This window comes from Aphis gossypii, chromosome 2 (assembly GCF_020184175.1).
Source record: "Aphis gossypii isolate Hap1 chromosome 2, ASM2018417v2, whole genome shotgun sequence".
Classification (NCBI taxonomy): domain Eukaryota; kingdom Metazoa; phylum Arthropoda; class Insecta; order Hemiptera; family Aphididae; genus Aphis; species Aphis gossypii.
Window position 1 is genome coordinate 31,335,092 of NC_065531.1, and position 20,508 is coordinate 31,355,599.

Here is a 20,508-nt window from a genome sequence, read left to right on the forward strand (position 1 = left end):
TGTCGACAAAAAAATTTAAATTTTGAAAAAAACTTTATGAAAATTTAATACAAGGTTTATTTTACGTTATTCTTATTGTAGTTAAAAAAAAATCAAAAAATCGTTAAGTCACAATTTTTTTAATTTTTTTTAATTTTTTTAATTTGAAGTTCAAATATTGACAAAATTTATGAATATTTTTAAATTATTTTGCAATAGTTAAAAGTTTATATAAAATGTTGTATAAGTAGCTTTAAAATTGTATACCTACAGGATTTTCCATAAGTTTGGCTTACAATAATTATAAAAAGAGTTGGGCGTGGGTCAATTAAAAAATTTTTACTAAATAAAATATTTACCTATAAATTAATGAATATTTACAATCAAAATAAAATCAAATAATTTTAGAATTTTGTTACTTATAGTTAAAAATTAGTAATCGTAAAAACTTGATACATACCATACTAGTTGTTTAAATTGGCATTTTCAGTATGTGATTTAATTGTGGTGTATTCAGATCATTAAAACATAAACCACCCTTTGAAAATATATATCCTAGGCTAAAAAATCATCTCTGTTCAGAATTGTTTTTCATATACCTACCAATTATCATTGCATTCAAATTTAACACATCCCTTTTAGTGACCTACTCCATATCTAAGGTTTACTCGATACCTACCTACTGTACAGCAGAGCGTTACCCACTAGACCATCATATAATATATATTATATTTCATTATTGATATTATTTTTACAAATGTACAAAAACATGTTTTTAAATTTTCTTTCTGTGTTGTAGTATGTATTAATATGTTTATGCTTTTCATTCAATTAAATTTTTTTATCTCGCTGAACATTTTTTACTTCATAACATGTTCAGAGTTCTTTATCAAACTTGGAGAAAAGGAGTGGAAGGTTCAATTAACTATTATTGATGGCAAATTTATTTAGAATTGTCAACCAGATGTTCAATATCTAAACAGTGGACGGAGATAAGATGATTTTTCCATTAGATCAAATTCTAATTAGTAGTTATAGTAACATTTCAACAAAAATAATTACAGATTAAAAATAGTATCTATTTAGCTAAACCTTGGATTAATCTTTTACAATAATTGATTAATTGGAATATATTAGTAATAGTTTATACCTCTAATAATAAAACATAGTACTTGTTATTGAACATGAATTCAAAAGACAATGAAGATCAAAAACGTTCTTTTTTTATTTTCTATATAACTACCTAATTAGATTAATTGTAAAACAAAAATTTTACATATAACGATATAACATTACAAAAATATATTATAATACAGTAAAATTCTATATTATCAATGATAGGTAAAACAAAATATTTTGGAGGACTAAACAAAATGTATTTTCTATTTAATGAATTTCTTCATTATAAGAATTTTCTCCCTTAGTAATATGGAAGTTTCAATATATATTATATTATAATACATTTTATTTTCATAATTCTTAAAATGTCCACTTATTGGGAGGTTTTAAGGTTTTATTGTACAAATATCAGCCATCCATGTATTTGTATTAAAATATATAGCTATTATGAATACAAAATTCACATATAATTAAACTTTTTAGCTGTTTTTATTATTTTTTACAAAAGGTAGTAATTAAATGTACCATGTTTGATGTACTAGCCTCATACTCATGAGTGAATAATATTGATTATTGTCTATTAGTATTATCATTGATTATGGAATAGTCTATATATAACATAAAGTAGTACTACTGTATGATTTAAAATCAATGATATTATCAATAAAATAATATTGTTTATTTTATTATGAAAAAAGTAACATTGACTAATAAAATATAAATAATGAATATTAATAGGTACAATAAAATCATTTTTGCATTAATTTTATTTATTCCTAAATTAACAATATATTATAATACCATAGATTTTTACAATATTGCATTTAACATAAATAAAATTTTTTCTGCGGATTTTTTAAGCTTTTTTTTAAAAAAAAAGATACATTCTTTTAGTTTATTTGTTTAAATACATTGTAACTTAAATAAAATAAGCTGCTATATTATAAGCAATTATATTTTTCTTTATTATAACATACAATTTTCAAATTAATAAATTAATTTCATAACAATACAAAATTATGATTTATAAATAATACACTTTTTATTTATCATTGCATTTCTAACATTTAAAAATATTTTTACACAGGCACTTTTTTAAATTTTCCTTCTCCAAAAAGCCATAAACATAATCGGTCTACTACATAAGCACCAAAATAATCTAATGTAAGTACAGTAATTAAAATAACTCGAAATTCGTGAGGAAACTGAACAATTTCAAATTGCTCATTAAGTCCTTGCAAAGTACCCATACTTAAAAATAATATTACCATAATTGTCCCTACTGTACTGTATAGCAAAGGTTTATTTTCTATTAAATTTTCCATGAACGGACGTCCTCGATAATTGACTGAAAAGGTACAAATTTGCAATGCCATGGAAATAATAAATACTGCACTATTCACTACATTAGGTTTGAATTCATCTATATCTGAATCTGTAGAATCCAAATTTGTACCATTGGATAACAAATTGTCATTTAAAAGCGGCAAAGTAGTATTCACAGGATCATTATCAGCATACACTCCAGCTTCTTGGACTAAGAAAACTAAACTACAAAAGTGTATAATAAATTGTAATAATACAGTCGAAATAGTGTAGACGTTGAATATATTTGGCAGTGGTCTTTGTTTGGATAAAACTTTTAAAGGTCTTGATCTTGAAATAAATAAAAATGAAGCTGCTAACAACAATCCTTGCAATGTAGCTTGAGAATCACTAAATTTTATACCTTTAACATAAAGTACAGACTGACTATAAGCAGCAATAAGAGCATTCAGCGCTAATATTTTAAACATTTGAAGAGTAGTAACTAGAGTACAACGACCTTGTTTGATCACATGACATACACAAGTTACAGATGAAAATTTACTTGTAAAAGGAGCAGCAATACTAGCATCTCCTGACTTCACCACAGTCACAGATTCTTCATCTATTTCTTTCATTAGTCTTTTCATTTGATCACCTACATTTTCTCCTGGTTTTCTGGATTTATTGGCAAACATATCTTTCCTTAATTTTAACTTTTCTTTACCTCTAGCAAGTATAGCAATACCAACATGAGCATGTTTCAAGGCACCAACATCATTAGTACCATCTCCACACATCAAAGTACAATAACCTAATTCTTTTAATGTAATTATAATAAATTCTTTTTCTTTGGGAGCCACTCTAGCAAACACACATACATGTGGTATAATTTTTTTTAATATATCTTTGTGATTTTGATTTAGAAAAGTTAATCCGTCTCCCGTCAAACATAAATCATATGAATCAACTAATTCTTTAATATTTCCATTTAATGGGACTTGAATTTTGTAACTATCACTTACCCAATACCATGTCTTGTTGGTTTCTGAAAGCGTCAAAATGATATGACTTGAAGATCTCGTGAAATTTAATTCATTAGCTACATAACATGCAGTCAATGCATTGTCTCCAGTTATCATAGTTACCATGTGGGATGAGTTTAAAAGTTCTTTAATAACATTCTCTGAATCTTGTTTTAATGGACATGATACTACAACAAACCCAACAAAATTTAAATCGCATTCCAAGTCTTCTCTTTTTAAATTTTTCAAATCATTTGGAATAGCAGTCATTTCTTTTCTAGCAAGCGCTAATACTCTAGCTCCTCGGCCAGCTAGTTCAAGATACGTACTATCATAATTATTAGGAATATTTAATAACATTGACTTCAGCACTTCAGGGGCACCCTTGACACTTGCTATATGTATAATTTTATTTGCTGTCTTTGTACACTTATAAGCAGCTAATACAGACATTCTCTTTAAAGATGAAGAAAAATAAAATCTATTCAATATTTTTAGTGGTGGTATCTTTGATTTCTTTGGTACAATAAAATCATTTTTGGTCAAAATCCAATTTATTGCGTTCAAAGAGGCTTTTTCAACAGGATCCCCTACTAATGTATCTTCCAGTTGGACCAATGAATGACAAGATGCTAAAACTTGAATAGTATGTTCAGGGGCTTCGTTCATTAGAATCATATCTTTTTCAACACCAGCAATACCTTCAACAATTAAAGCATCTTTAGTTAAAGTGCCAGTTTTATCAAAACAGCATATTTCTACTTTGCCAGCAAACGGAATTCTAAAAGGTTCAGTACAATAAATTCCAAGTTTAGATAAAGATAAAATTGATGAATTAACAGCTAATGATAACTCAACAGGCAATTCTGGAGGTATAACAGAAGTTAGAATAAGGGTACATTCGAGGAATAGCTTATAACGGCTTCTTTTTGGATCTTCAGTGCCTTTGATCCACAAATAGTAAGCTGCAGCAATTGCAAAAATTAACAAGAACAAAATAAATGCTAAAGTTTCCATATTGTTTGCAGTAACATGTTTAACACCAAATAATATTGTTTGTAGTAGATTACCTTGCGACGTATTAAAACCTGTTCGTAACACATAAGCAATACAGCCATTATCTGGAGGGGCACGCACACTTGATGATACTTTCATAGGAGAAGTATGTTGAACTACTTTTGTGCCACTAAATAAAATATGCAGTTTCTTATCAGATTCAAAATCTAAATTTCTACTATAATCGGCAATATTTTCAATAGATTCTTTCATTTGTGGAATAGATTCACCGGTCAATAAGCTTTCATCAACAATACACGAACCTCTTAAGAGTAATAAATCACAAGGAACTGTTTGGTCATTATTGGTTCTTGTAATAGATACAATATCGCCAGGTGTCAGTTCGTCACTTAACAAAGATTGCCATTTTTTATTGCGATAAACATACAAATGAATTGGTTTATTACCCATATTCCTGATTTCTTCCATGTTACGTAACTGTTGCTTGACTAAGGTACATTCAAATAGTACCAACATTGCTAAGGTAAATAAAGAATAGTACCAATACTTATCAAAGCACCACAATGCGATACAAAATACTTGAAACACAAAAAAAGGAGCTGTTGCCCTTTCTATAAACAAATCATTAAACTTTGGTAATTGTATATTAAGGCGATTTCGACCATATAATTGTATAGCTCTAGATAATTGTTCATCGCTATTGTAGCCTTTACAATTTCCATATTGTTCAATTGTATTAGCAATTGGAAATTCTAAAGAATGAAAACATTTCTTGTCTTCATTCCATATATATTTGATTTCCTGGTACCTAAACCATGTAACAGTTTTCAGGTCTTGGTCTTGGAATGTATTTAACATCACTAATTCGGTGAATCCATTGTTAGGAGTGGGTAATACTTTGACCAAGACTGCTTCCTTTGGGGAAGTGACACGTCGACATGATAATAGACATCTAAATGATACAGACCAGTAACAACTAAGTGAACACAATATTTGGGCGACACCGATGGCAAAAATACCAGCAAAAAATAAATCTAGAAGATCGTCAGTGAAATAACAAGCCGACGACCACAGGATATAAAGTACAACAAATGGAAATATCGCTCCATGAAATGCAACATGACGGGGCACGTAAAGAGACACTGAGTCAATCAGATTGTCAATGGCCATTGTTTTGGCGTTTGAAGTGGAAGAAAATAAAACAAAACAATTAATGATTAATTATTGGTACTGACTAGCAAATAACAACGGTACCTTGAACTTGTCAGAACTGGGGCGGATGGTTCACGTCCGAAGTGACTGGATGGTTGGCCATCATAGCACAGTGGACACAGAATGAGCACTAATTGGTTAGCGATCAAATACTACGCACTGAATCCTGATGATAACGATAAAAAGGTGTACTGATGTCCGATCGGCGGCGTTGAATTAATGACTTAATGTGGTGAATGTTGATTCGTTTCTACTCTATCGGGAACGCTTGACGGCGAAACCGGACCGGCAACAGGTCGGTAGTGCATCAGTGTACCAGAACTCTTGAATTATAGACATTGTTCAATAACAGTTCAAGTTAAATAGGAAAGACATTAACTATTTTTTTATAGGTAATAGGTGTCTATTTAGATTTGGTTAAAACAAACAACAATTAATGTAATACTTGACAAGCGGTAGAAAATTATTGACTATTGAGCAAACAAGCGTATATAACCGGATAATCATTTACCACTATATTTATAAATTAATACTATAGTACTATACTAATAATCTGTGGTACTTTAGTGCTTACGCCGACGATAAGTCATAAGTGATATGACTGATAGGAGATCAGGAGATAGCATTGCCAAATGGGAGAGTTGCTTAAGAATCTTAACCTAAACAAACGGTGTTGCCAATAAGGATAACCAGTAAACACGACCGACAGTCAGTGGGCATTTTTTTATTCCAGAGTTTATTTTCTTCCCTCAAACAGGTTGCACCGTATCACGTTACGCTCAACGCCGATTGGTCGAAATACAATTTGACATGACTACCAGACTTCGTGAGTTTAACGGTTTTGCTTCTGCGTTTCGAAACTATCGTCAAATACTCAAATGCCGTCCGCCGATTAAATCAAAACCTGAAATATTCGAATCGTATATTACAATATTACTGATCAATGATCACTGTTGTAGTGTTGTTTAATTGTTTATACTTAACTTGTTCATTATAAAGTAGTTATTACAATATTCAATATTGTCAATATTACATTATTATTTATTACTTGATATTTAAATATTTATTATTTGATATTTACTTCACTGGACACAGTTCACTGTTTCACACTTATATTATTTTGTAATTGAAATTAATTATTATCTATTTAAATACCATAGTACACCAGTATTATTATAATAAATACTAATACTGGTTGCGATTGTTTATAAGTTATAACATTACATTTTATTGCTTTCATTAGCCTTTTTACAGTCATTTTGATGTTTTATTTGTGAATTTTAGTATTTTTTTTTCTTCTAAACAAACTTCACAGTTTTGTTAACTTATGTTAATGTAACGCAAAAAAACACAATTATTTTTATTGAAAACGAGCAAATCGCTAATATTGTGACAATATTGACTAACACCTAGGTACTACCTATGACTACAAAAAGGTAAGTTTTTTCTATATTTTTAAACTCAACAATAGATACATGTTATTATATTTTTAATAATTGATATTATCGTAAGTGTTTGGCTAATTTTGATAGTTTATGAATTACGATTTACAAGTTACCTATGTGCTATGATAGATAGGTAGGTTTTTCATTACAAAGTAAATACAGTGAAACCTCTATAAGTCAAATTTTCAAAAACAACAATTTTTTCTTGTCATCCCAATCAATTTTAGTTAATGAGATCCTACTGTAATATTTTATAGTAGTTTCTGATACAAATATTTTATTTAATAATTACATAGGAATTCTTATTATCTGCTTAAAAATAAAAATACCACCTTTCTTTATATCATTTGGACTTAGGTAGTATCTTATTGTAATTCTAAAGACTACTGGATTTAATAATGTGTTAAATAATAGCACAGATTCTATATAGGCAGAACAATATAGTATACATAGTATAAAAATATATAAATAACTTTTATTTTATCATGTTTTTTTCAATTACCTAAATTAGTAAACAATATAATTATTATTTGATATTAGTGTTTTTAGTCTAAGTATTTGTTGTTAATATATATCTAATTTAGGTCCCACACATTTCCCTGAAATTTATATAAATTTAATATACCTACTGTAATAATATTAACATTTAATGTATTTGGAAAAATTGAAAATATGTTTGTTTGACCAGATCTCAATTCATAATGAAGGAAAACAGAATTCCAATAGGAAAAAAAAAGGAAAATATAGAAAAAAATGAAACACTAAAAAAAAGTAAGTTCTACCTATGTAATTGCTAAGTACAAAATTATATTTACATTTCACGTATACCTATTTTTTTATTTCTATCTCAAATTATGTATAGGTATATAATATATTATAAATATTATTACCATTTACAAATATTTTATAATTGGCTATTTCTTGTCATCATTTTCTTATGCTTAAATATTTTTTGCTTTTGAAATTATATTATTATGTTTGAACTAAAATAGGTATAAAAAACATCAATAAATATATCTCTTTATAGTTTTGGTTTGATAGTCAAATAATTTTACAACAATGGAAATTATAAATAATTTATTAACCCATATGAGTTAATAAAATAAATCCTCGAATAAATCATTCTTTCTAATGGCTTAGTGCTGTTACACGAGCTTATAATCTAGCTCACCTTGAATTTCTCTTAATAAATTTAATTAAATAAAATAATTTTATTTAATTTTATATTAAAAGATTAACGAATAAAATATAGATATAGTATGCAAAATAGTGAATGTAATTTAATTTTTATATTATTATCTATTATAATATTATAATGACATCAAAATATGATAAAATAGTCATTCAAAATTTAATATTACTATTATTAATTCTATTCTGTCTTAAGTTATATCATGGTACCATGGTTTGATACCTATTAAAAAAAAAAACAAAAATTTTCTTATTTATCATCACCAAATTCTTGTGATTTTATTGACACATTTTTGTTTGTATCTATATTTTTAAATTTTTTTTTATTCACCAAAAATTAGTTGCAATGAATTTAATTACATTTTAACTTAAAAGAAAGATTTTATAGATGCTACCCCTGTGGCCCTGTTTAATGGAATACGTCAATTCAAATAAATTCATTAAAAAATTATCATGTCTATCTTGTAACTTGATTTAATTTTTAGTTTTAGGCATTAATGATTAAATAATTTAATCTTATAAAACTTGGAAATGAATTAATTTGAATAAGATTTAAAGAATCCACCATTAATGTTTTTAGTATTGTTGAAATAGTTTATTTTTAATTTACACCATATTTTATAATAAGCTTATGATAGGATAACATAAAAAGGATAAATGATGTAAATTCTAATTTGTATTATTTCAAAAAATATTTTTTTTTTACACAATAAATACCTAAATATATCGTTTTAACCAATAATTGATGTTGTCATCTATTTTTGCAATTAACATATTAGCCACTATAGGTAGGTAGTTGTAATTAATTTTATAGCCACTGTTTTTGTTTTATTTTTCTGTCATTCACACCTATAATAAGTAACTAGTATTTATTATAACTTAATATGGCATTAATTAATATAATAGATTAGACTTAAGGATCAACAATAATTTAAGTAATTTTTTAACTAATTATTTTAGATGGGGAACCAGAGTTGGTTGAAGATCACGTAATTTCAAAATCAAAGACTTTAAAGTCATCCAAAATATCTAAGAAAACAAATAAATCTAATGAATGTAAACCTCTTAAGCTTGTTAACATCAATGATGAATCTACTGATACATCATTAACGAAACCAATTAAAAAACCAAGAATCATTCTAAGCACAATTAAAGAAATGAAGGAAGAAAAATCCAATACTAAAAAAATATTGAATAAGATAAAAATTGTAAAAGATAACGCCCCAACATTGATTGAAAATGAAAATAATTTACAAGAAGAAATTGATATGGACAATTTTAATAACACAATTGACGAAATGAAACCAGTAGTCCCTGAGATTGTGCTGAGTCCTTTTGTTTGTACAACACGTGGTCATAAATGGAAACCAAGTCCTCGCAAACCTCCAAAATTATCTGAGTTGTATGATAAATATGAAGATGACAATGTTGCTGATAATTTTAGGTATACATATTTGTTTAAAATGTTTTGAACACGATACACGATACTTATACATTTAGAGTGTTTATTATTATTTTTTTAGTTTAATAAGAAATAAATATTTATATATTAATTGTATTAATTAATGTTATAGGAAAAAGTTGGACAGTAAAACTATTGAATTACAAAATAAAGTTAAATATTGGGCAGAATTATCTTCTGAAAATAGCCGTGATATTCCACAAGTAAGTTATATTTTGAATATAATATTATTAACTAATAAATTACCATCTGGCAACTACTAAGTGTATGCTTAAGAAATATTATTTGAATATATATGTATAAATTAAATAAATGTGTTTTGTAATTTAATAAAAATAGTATAAAAATCTGTTAATTAAATCAAGTTATAATTATATGAAATGACGTGCAAATATGTTGTTTTTTTTTTTAGTCTATCAAAGATGAAATAGATGTTGCATGTGGACAAACAAAACTTTTGACAACTGACAAATTTATGCAAATGCGTTCCCTGATAAATGAATTTGATAATAAATCTGGGGCAATGCTTATAACAACAGACGATTTAGATGGATTTTGGGATATGCTATTGCTACAAGTAAATATAAACTTAATATTATGTTTTAATACAATAAATATTATTCATTATAAAATATTTTTTTCAATAATATCATATATTTATGTATATATTGTATTAGGTTGAAAAATTAGAAGGCCAATTTAGTCAACTTGCCATATTGAAAAATAATAATTGGGCTCCATTAAAACCAATTGCCAAAAAAGTAATTAACAAATTACCCACATTTAATAAACGTCCAGTAGTTAAATCAAAATTTGCAGATTTTATTAAAAGTAAGTTTAGATTATTTACTATTTAGTATGATTAAGTTTTTTTTTTTTTTTTAGAAATGTACATGTTTTTTGAGTTTATTTTGATGCATTGTTAATATTACCAATTTTTTTAACAGCCCAAAAATTAAAGGAAGAGAAAACTACACTTAATAGTGAAAATTCTAATGAAAAAAATGATTCAAATAATTCAAAGTTCAATGAAATGAAATTCTCTAATAACACTTATCGTAAGTTTTTGGTTTTATTTAATTGTACAGAGCAAATTTAAATGTTTGATTGTTTAAAGTATTCTAATATGTATTTATATTATCTATTTATAGTTACTTCTAGCACTCCAACTTCTTCAAATCAAAAAAATATAAGTTTTACCCCTGTGCTATTGAAGACTATGGAGTTATCATATGTGGCTCGTAGGTCAGGCATGACACCAATAGTTTTAGGCACTCCACATGTATCTCCATTAAAACCAGCATTGAAAAAGACAGATAATGAAAAAGGCACAAAGCGGAAGAACATACATTTTGAATCTCCTAAAAAAATTGCTAATGGATTTTTAACACCTGAAAACTCGTGCAATGGTAAGTATAAATTATTAAATGACATTAATTGTAATATTTTTGTTTATTGTAAATCGTTAAGTATGTTTTGTACTATATTGACATTTTTATTATATACAAATTTGTAGAAGATATCAAACCTAAAACCATTCAGAACAGAGTTGTTACTCCACATACTTCGAAAAAAACTAAAGTATACCAGAACAATGGTGTCAGATCTCAAAATAAACCTATTGATACATCAATTTCTACTCAAACCGGAAATAAAATTAACAAAAAAAATACTATCAAAGCACAGTCAGAAGTGAAAAAGACAGTAACTAAAACGTTGGTTGATATGCAAGATGGCAAATCATCAATAAGACGTTCTTCTAGACTGGCCAACAAACCTTCAATAAGTTACAAATGTTAGTAAATAAGTATGATTTTTGTATAAATCCTTTTTTTTATTTGATAAGTTAACAAAATGTTGAAATTTAAAAAATATTATCAATAAGTAAAACATCTAGGAATCACGAATCTTGGTAAAATGAAAATTATTAACATATGTTGTATTTTATTCAGTGTTTTATTTTGATTTTTTTAAAATACTAAACAAACATTTATTTATTTTTAAACAAATGTGTGATTATAAAATGTTTTCTTTACTTATTATTTTATTATTTTACTTAAAATATACTTATTTTCATGGATTTCTTGACATAATGTACTTGTACATTTTCTGATGTTTAAGCATTTCCAAATAAACAGAATATTTTCTTTTATGATATCTGTAAATATATTAAACATTCATATTATGTTAAGTCAATAACAGTATTTTATATTTGATGTATAGTGTGTGCATTGTTAATTTCCAGTTATATATCAAGAAAGGTAATTTCAGAATAATTACATGACTAATAATAAGGTGGATATGACCTATAAATAGATAATATTTAAAATAAATCAATAGTGTGATTGTGTACAGTAAAATTCATAACAAAATAATTAATATATTGTTGATATTGATGGTTATTAAAGATTCTATGGTTTCAGTATGAATTACTTATAAAAATCTTGCATTAAATTTTCACAACTTAAATAGGTACATAACAAAAAGTTTTATTACTAAGTAGTTTGTAATTTTTTATGATTTTGGCAAAATTTTAACTTATACAATAATTATGCTTATGTTTATGTAGGTATTTTAAATGTTTTTAAAACGTACATAAGTATAACTTGTGGAATCTTATATTAAGTTTTCAAGAGTTTAAACTCGGCAGCTAATAATTTCTGATCAACATTTATAGAAAAAAATCAAAATTTTACATATTTATAAATAACTCAAAGAGACTTTTATCGTATAATACCAACATTAACCCCCTCATCTATTTAAAAATATCTTTGTCGGCTTCAGAGTATTGTGAAATCAAGATTGTTTACCATACACAATGCATTTTTAATTTCTTATTCAAATACAGAATATTTTTCAGATTAATTTAAACCTCAATATAACTCTATTTAGATAGATGTATTTACGCTAGATGTAAAATTATGTGTCATATGAAGGTGTAGTTCTAAATAGATATGGATGTGTAACTCACTCTTGCAAATCTAATGAAGGGTGTATGGTGCGCGCGTCGCTGGCCATTAATGCTATGGCGTCTCTGAGTGATGATGAGCATGGATGGAGTTCAGCTGATGATTTAGACGACGATGATGCGGCAGCAGCCAACATGGCTGAACCGATCAGGACAGGGTCGTCTTCCGTAGAAGTACGTACTGGTAGCGCGGTGACATTAGCTTGGCACTGCAAAAACACCAAATTTTGACTGAGTCCACCGCACATGAGAATTTCTTGGACGTTTAATGATCCTCCGCTTTTCTCCTCCATAGAGCCTATGATGTGCTTGGTGCCATACTTGACCAAAATATACAAAATTAAATACAAGCCAATAATTGTTAAGCATTTATTATTACATTATTGTCATATTTATCTTTATACATTTTATTTTGGTCTTAGAAATCTAGTTTTTAGTTTAATAGGAAGTCAAAATCACAAAAATTAGCATAATCAGTTAAATAAGTTATTTATAATAAGTTAACCAATAGTTATTGTTTAAAATGTATAATATATATTAATATAATTATACTTACACAAAGTGCCTGTATTGTTGCCAAATAAATAAGTGCTAAGTTTTCTTGGTCTACCGATAACGTCAATCCAACTATCTAAAATATAACAATAAATATAATATATTTATAATGAGTACTTTTGAAGAAAATTAGATCGTAGATGATAGAAAACGGATGTAATGGATGTACATAGATATGCAGGTTAGGTCTTGTTCATACATGAGCCTTTTCTACACATTAAAAATGTTTGTGTTGTTTAAGATTAAGGCATTCAAAGTAAAATACATAGTTGGTAGTGTTGATATTAGCCAATAGGCCTTTTTAAACCAGTCTGACACTATAAGAAAGTGGACTTAATATATTTTTTGTGGCATAGTAGTCATCATATTTGTCTATTATACTTATACATAGTACCTCTAGTACCTATAGTTATATCTCTTGTTAAGTAATTTTACCCTACCCTCACATACACTACATAATATGAAGTCTCAAATACATACATATTGTTTCATATGTAACTAACTTGCTGGCTTGCTTTGCTAGTTCAGGAATGTGAATTAAGTAAAATACTTTAATAAATATAGAGTAATGATTTTATCTGTTCTCAGTACCTTGATTTTTCATGTGGGCTTTGTCAGCACAACCACACAAAATTCTTTCTTTTTTTTTTAAATATGTGGATATATATAAACAATAAACATAGTGCATTGTGTATTTATGTACCCACTTAATAAAACCAATCTACATAAGAAATTAATCAGTATACAAATACAATTTAATTAATAATCTATAAAATCTAATTTAACCAACATTGAAATGTATGATAACTTTTAGAGTAACATGACCAAATATCATAGTGCAATACAACAATTTGTTATTGTTGTGACTGGTTTTCAAAAGTTTAAGCAATTAATTATTCAAAATATAGATTTATAAAACTTCAAATACCTAGGTATCTCAGATAATAAATAAAAATACTTGAAAGTTGAGGAAATTGAAATGTGATGCTCTATTGCTCTAGATAATTTTTTGATAAACATAATAATGTATTGATGTATATAAATTTAGAAAGTGGATGTTATGTTCAAAAATCTTAAAATAATCTAATATGAAAAAATCAACAAAATTATTATTTTCTAAAAAATGATAAAGATATGTTTTACAATGTGCAAACCTATCAAAGTGACTCAAATGATTCAACGTACAATATACCTATATGACCAACTTGACATTTTTTTTCTTAACAAATTTGTATAGGTATCTACCTTAAAATTTTTTTCATAATTTAAAAAGTGTTCAAGTACCTAAGTGTTTTTAAAATATACTCAATCTCAGTCTTCAAATATCCAAAAGAATTTTTTCTGAGAACTCTGTTTAACGAATCATTTTCATTTCAATCTATGGTATAAACATATTCAAAAACTTAAAATGCTGGTCTTTGTACTTACATTTCGAATACATTAATATGCTGCCATGGTCATAGATATATCTATGGCCATGGTGGCCATATGTGTAAGGCTTTTCAAATTGTGGGTGAGAAAAATTACAGGAATTGCATAAAAGAACTAAAGTAATATTCATCATTTTTGTCACATACATTTTAAAAGACCGTGTACCTATATGGTTATACTTATATATCAGGTGTGGTAGCTTTTTTGAGTCACACGTTATAAAAATATTATAATTACAATTTAAAAACAAAATAATGTGCTAGCAGTAGTTGTAGTAGCAGAAGTAAGTTCGTATATTAAATGAAAAACATTTATTTTTTCACGTTGGCAGAAGTGGACAAGATTTGTTAAAAATATCTATAAGCATAAATTATTTAAGAACATTTTTAGTACCTATCTCTTTTTTACTTGGAATATAACTTCTTCTCTTATTTCATTATAATTTTATACCTGTTCAGTGTTCATCATTGAAACATTTGACATATGATACATTACGTTGATCAGTCTTACAAGTATAAAATATAGAAAATTTACTCTTGGAAGTTGCGTTTAGCTTGGTTAGTTTTAATATTGCAACAGTAAAATAAGCTATTAGCTATTATAATATTTTTATATAAATGATCTTAGTTTTAAATTTGATAATAGGTTAATTTATACTTTTGTTTTACTATATGGCAAAATGTATATTCATTTACATTCAAAATATAAAACTTACGATGCTAAATGTGAACTGTTAATCATAAATTTGACATGTTTTGCACTTGTAAGATGTAAACAACAAATTAAATATGGCTTTGGTAAAATTTTGTCAAATGAGCTATTAGCCTGCACTTACCGTTCCTTTTAGTGTGGGATCTGCCACAGGCGATCGATTGCCATGAAAGTCAGGATACACGTGAAAATCTTCAGTCAGCCTATCGATTGCATCCAAACCTCTGTCCTTGGCCATTTTCATAAGTAATTCGTTCAGGCAATCTTCTGCTCTTCTGAAATATTTACCATTTTGATGGTAAAAATATTGTATTGTAAGGTAAAAAAAAAATTTAATTAAAAACTTTAACTACAAAACCGGTTATCTGCACTGGGTATGTTCAACTATATTGTAGGTAACATTAGGAATTATTCCGTTTGGTAAAAAAAATTCTGCCAACTGCTTTTTAGTTTTAGAACAGATCTTATTTAATTTTTCGTCTAACAAACCAACTTTACATACATCTTATAGCGGCACAAGGTATAGGTACTCCAATAAAATGTATTAAGACAAATAACTTAATAAATTATATTGTGATTTTTTAATAAGGTTTTTTTTTATATCTAAGTAATTACCTACTAATTTGGTTAAATGTTAATACTTGGATTGTTATTCTTTTCATAAATTAAAATTGATTAAGTATTCAATAATAATTATAATAATATACATTAAATTGTAAAAAACTAGTTAATTAACTAATTTATGTATCTACCTACCTAAAGTAAAACCTCTCTATAACAGAATCGCTTGGACCAACAATTTTACAATTTTGTCCGTTGAAGGGAGAAATAGGGAGGTAGAAATTTCATATATTATTTGAATCGAGATTATTGACATTTTCCGTTATAAGGAGGACTCCGTCTAATATATAGAGGGTTCGTTATGGAGAGGTTTTACTGTGCTTAGATTTTAGAGCATAGGTACTTTTTGTTTTTCTAAGTGGATTTATATTTTAATATCTTTAAGTATTATGTATAAATCTTCAGCCTTGTATACATATTTATTATATCATTATAAATAATAATGTATAGCTATGCATAAGTACTTACACACCATCCGTAACGTTCAAATGTTTAGCGGCCGGATGAGTGTTGATCACATGATCTATCAGTTTGCCCGTGGCTGATTGGCCGCCTTCCAGAAGCCATAGACCGGGTAACATGGCACCGTAGTACGGTCCCCATACGCCGTCCACAAACACTTCTTGGTCGCTGAGCAGCATGTGACAAGTCGACGTACCTCCAATCATCACTAAAGAATCATTAACATTTAACACAAACACGGGTAGATATTAAGATATATTATATATATATAAAATCGCAAATAAAAATATCATTACGAAATGGTCAATGGATAATGGGTATAATGCGTGTACTAGGCTTTACCTATATAGTTTATTCGATAAGTAGGTTCTTATGCAGTAGGGTCTTTCATATACGTTCGTGTCAAAAACGGCGGGATTTATAAGTTCTCTGATTAATCTGTTCAGTAAGTTTTTATATGCGATTCCCACTAACTTAATCGCATAAAATTAAAATAATACTTTTTAAAGTTAGTAGATAATAAGTGTCTACTGTAGATCTTAATCAAGATTGTTAGTTATTTTATCTATATATGTAGAATAGTGAAAAATTTAGACATGTGAGGCACATGATTGATAATCGACATTTTGAACAAAGCTTTGACATGCAGTTATATTTATTAAATAAGAATTAATTTTTTTTTCAATATTTTAAATTTAAATTTCATTATTTGATATGTTTTAATGTTTTATTCACATTAAGAAAAGTTGTTTTTGTGCATATTATTAAAAATTAATGTATCGCAAACTGCAATAAGTACCTAACCTATATTCAGCTAATATTTAGACTTGAGAACGTAAAGTACATAACTTGGGTTAAAAAACACAGTAATTAGTATGAATATAATACTCACCTAATCGATGCTTAAACTCCGTTGGATTTTTTAACCCAACCCCGATCATTCCCAGTCCTCCGGCGTGTGCGTCAATTAATGATGTGGCCACTGGAGTCCCAACAGCTAATCCCATTTCTCGGGCTGCGTTTTCTGTCAGTCCGTTGCCGCAAGGTCGTCCGGGCTCAAATATTTCGTTGCCTGTTAAAAAAATGATAAGGCGTTGATTTAAAAGTATAACGATTGTCTGATCATCGCAAGGTAAAAAACTAAAAACCAAATTATTGAAAGAGTATTGCTATTTGCTAACCTATTGCTGACCAATTGTTTTGGCTCAAGTCATTCAAACCAATTTCTTCGAAATACGAACGATCCCAAAAACCGCATACCGCTTGATCTGCACAGTACGTCCATTTGCAAACTACCGTACACAGTGATCTGTAAATAAAACCACTTTATTTTATACAGAAAATCATGGATGTTGGTTTACATTTGCTATATAGCTAGCATAATACACAGGTTGTTCAAAATTATTTATTCGATTTAAAATGCTTATATATTTTGAGTTTTTAGGTTTAGAGTAGTATAATATATGATAAGTTATCCTCGTGCATTTCGTTGTATATTATTAAAATTATGCCACTTATGTGATTCAACTTTTTCAATGTTAATTCATTATTTAATAATTGTAAATTCGTAGAGGACATGATTTTTCTTTTATACTTAAATATATAGCTGTCCCCGCGCTGTTTGTAACCTGTTTTAAAAATACTAACTTTTATATAGGATTTTTCAAAACTTATTTCATCATTAACTGATATTGCGTGTAAACTATCGTCCCCGACCCACCGCGTCATATCGTCCACCTACCCTATTATTTTATTTTCGCCATCTTTTCTAACTTTTTTCTTTTTGCCTAGCTTCTAAGAATCTTAGCGTGATGTTGAATAGTTTATAACCTTCGTTAAGAATTGGACTATCAAATGTACATTAAATACAAATTATGATTATCGTAATGGGAACTGCTGCTATAGTTTATAAGGAGTTTCAGCCTTATTGGATTTGCAACTCATTTTAGTTATCATTCATTTTTTCAATTCATATTTCATATTCAAAAAAAGCTGACTGATACTGCTTCAAATGTGCAACAAAAAGTATAAGCAGACCAAATTTGAATTAATTATTACTATTAAATTAGTGTTAATGATTCAAGTCATATATATATTATATAATTAATCATCGCTTTCACTTATTGTTCTATTTGTAACAGATTATGAATTATATTATGAAATAAAAAAATGTTCATTTTATTTATTAGTTTGTTACATATACTACATACAATAGGATGAAATATATTTTTATTATATATATATTAAATATTAATTACCTATTAAAAGTATATTGTAATTCCTGGCTTGTTTTTAAAATTTATACATCACCCATCTTTGAGTTGTAACCCAAACGTTGAAAACCACTGTTTAATAATACATACCAACCTGGAGACAGAATTCGTGGCTTTCCAAGTAAGGAAGTCAGGCAAGTCGAAGAATTTTCCCACTTTTTTCCAAAATGAGTTTTTCGGTAGATTATTTTTTAGCCAAAGGATTTTCGGCGTCTCCATTTCTAACGATATTTTACCTCCCACATACTTCAACACTCGATGATTTGTTCTGTTAATGAAATCCGCCTCTTTCTTGGCTCTATGGTCCATCCATAGTATTACATTTTGTTCTCGTTCACCTTTAATCATATTTTTATATAGGTATAATTATTAATGTAACGATGACACGATACTATATAATAATTTGTCGTTGGTAATAAATTAAGTTTATAACTTTTCTCGATATTCTAAATTATTTTTTAATTGTATCTATTATTTTAGTTTGGTAGGTACTCTTTAAGTACCTATGCTACTATTATACGGCATAATTTGAAAAGTGGTGTAACTTCGGGTGTATAAAAATTTTTTTCAATAGATTTATTGATATCATATAGAAAATATTTTTAGATTCTGAACGCATTTATGAATATATTGATTATACAATGAAGCGTAATATATTTTTTTTGTGTTTGTTTACAGCATAATATGCTTCAATTTTTAATTTAAGGGTTGGTTTCCGATGGCAAAGTGAATATTCTTGGTGTATTATAGAAGTCAAAAGTAAGAATTTTCGAACAGTTTAAAAAAAAAAATAGATTTTTTTATATTACTGTAATATTCAAAAACTAATCACTGTAAATACTTGACATTTTCGCCAAATGTTTATATTAGCGTTATCTATATACATGGTTAAATTTTCAAAATATTTCGGCTTTTTTGAATTATTTATAGATAACTAACATTTTCGATTTTTTAAGTATTTTTTTTTTTTTGTAACGTTGTTAAAAAATTGAAAATTTAATACAAGATTTTCCATAACTTTGTCTTACAATATTATAAAAGAACTTAAACGTTGGCCAATTTGAAAATTTTTATCTAAAATTTTATTGATTACAAAATCAAATATTCACGAGTAAAATAACGATTATTTACAATTTTAGATTTTTGTTATAGTAAAAAATTACTAGTTGTTGAAACTTGAAACATACACCAGTTATTTAAATTGGAATTTTTTGTAAATGATTTAATTTGGAGTATTCAGATCATTAAAACGTAAACCACCTTTTTCACTATCCACGAGAAAATATTATAATTGTATTTTAATTCAAAGAACCTACGTATAAAAGTCTACTTTGAATTTTCTAATTCGTTTTATCACATGAATATAATACGTACAATAAATGCGTGTCCTGAGTTAAATATTATCATGAAACCATACTTAGTTATAGTTAAATTAATAAGAAGTTTACGGCATATTTGTTGTCAGTTTCTTGAATATAATATACGGATACCTCATCTAAGCCTATAATTACGTTGATAGTAAATACTACTACTATTATTGATTTTTTTATGAATTCTCTATAAGTAGGTATTGCAAAAAATTCAGCGAGAAAAATTTTACAGATGTAATTTAAAGTAGTAGAAGGTTAAAATATTTAGTTTGTTATTTTGAGAGGCGTTAGTTAATAAAGATATATCCTCCAGATTTGTTTTATTGTTCTCTGTTTGTTTTCCAAATTATAGGTAAAAAATT

At 27.2% G+C, this 20,508-nt stretch overlaps 3 protein-coding genes across 9 annotated transcripts in view; 1 reads left to right on the forward strand and 2 right to left on the reverse strand.

The window, feature by feature from the left end:
• Window positions 1–1,568: 1,568 nt before the first annotated feature.
• Window positions 1,569–6,250, reverse strand: LOC114128003 (endoplasmic reticulum transmembrane helix translocase). Its single transcript, XM_027992402.2, has one exon. It carries the CDS (start codon window positions 5,613–5,615, stop codon window positions 2,178–2,180), a length of 3,438 nt encoding a protein of 1,145 aa, XP_027848203.2. The 5' UTR covers window positions 5,616–6,250; the 3' UTR covers window positions 1,569–2,177.
• A 202-nt stretch (window positions 6,251–6,452) lies between these two features.
• Window positions 6,453–11,790, forward strand: LOC114128006 (uncharacterized). 3 transcript variants are annotated; one of them, XM_050200401.1, is made up of 10 exons: window positions 6,484–6,577; window positions 6,942–7,093; window positions 7,791–7,873; window positions 9,254–9,737; window positions 9,868–9,958; window positions 10,168–10,332; window positions 10,433–10,586; window positions 10,703–10,813; window positions 10,907–11,164; window positions 11,272–11,790. In XM_050200401.1, exons 2-10 carry the CDS (start codon window positions 7,080–7,082, stop codon window positions 11,553–11,555), a joined length of 1,644 nt encoding a protein of 547 aa, XP_050056358.1. In that variant the 5' UTR covers window positions 6,484–6,577; window positions 6,942–7,079; the 3' UTR covers window positions 11,556–11,790. The 3 variants fall into 3 exon arrangements, with proteins under 3 accessions (XP_050056357.1, XP_050056358.1, XP_027848208.2); XM_050200400.1 differs by lacking the exon at window positions 6,942–7,093 and having other exon boundaries at window positions 6,453–6,577; XM_027992407.2 differs by lacking the exon at window positions 6,484–6,577 and having other exon boundaries at window positions 6,613–7,093.
• LOC114128004 (FGGY carbohydrate kinase domain-containing protein) overlaps window positions 11,693–20,508 on the reverse strand; it is a 50,244-nt gene continuing 41,428 nt past the window's right edge. For 4 of the 5 annotated variants that reach the window (XM_027992403.2, XM_027992404.2, XM_027992406.2 and 1 more), the window contains exons 4-11: window positions 18,871–19,114; window positions 17,685–17,812; window positions 17,396–17,575; window positions 16,510–16,711; window positions 15,545–15,695; window positions 13,280–13,354; window positions 12,727–13,043; window positions 11,693–11,913 (exon numbers count right to left, since the gene is read on the reverse strand). In XM_027992403.2, the coding sequence (XP_027848204.2) occupies window positions 11,829–11,913; window positions 12,727–13,043; window positions 13,280–13,354; window positions 15,545–15,695; window positions 16,510–16,711; window positions 17,396–17,575; window positions 17,685–17,812; window positions 18,871–19,114 (1,382 nt within the window). In that variant the 3' untranslated portion in view covers window positions 11,693–11,828. The remainder of the gene's footprint in view (window positions 11,914–12,726; window positions 13,044–13,279; window positions 13,355–15,544; window positions 15,696–16,509; window positions 16,712–17,395; window positions 17,576–17,684; window positions 17,813–18,870; window positions 19,115–20,508) is intronic. The other variant, XM_050200403.1, reaches the window with a different exon arrangement.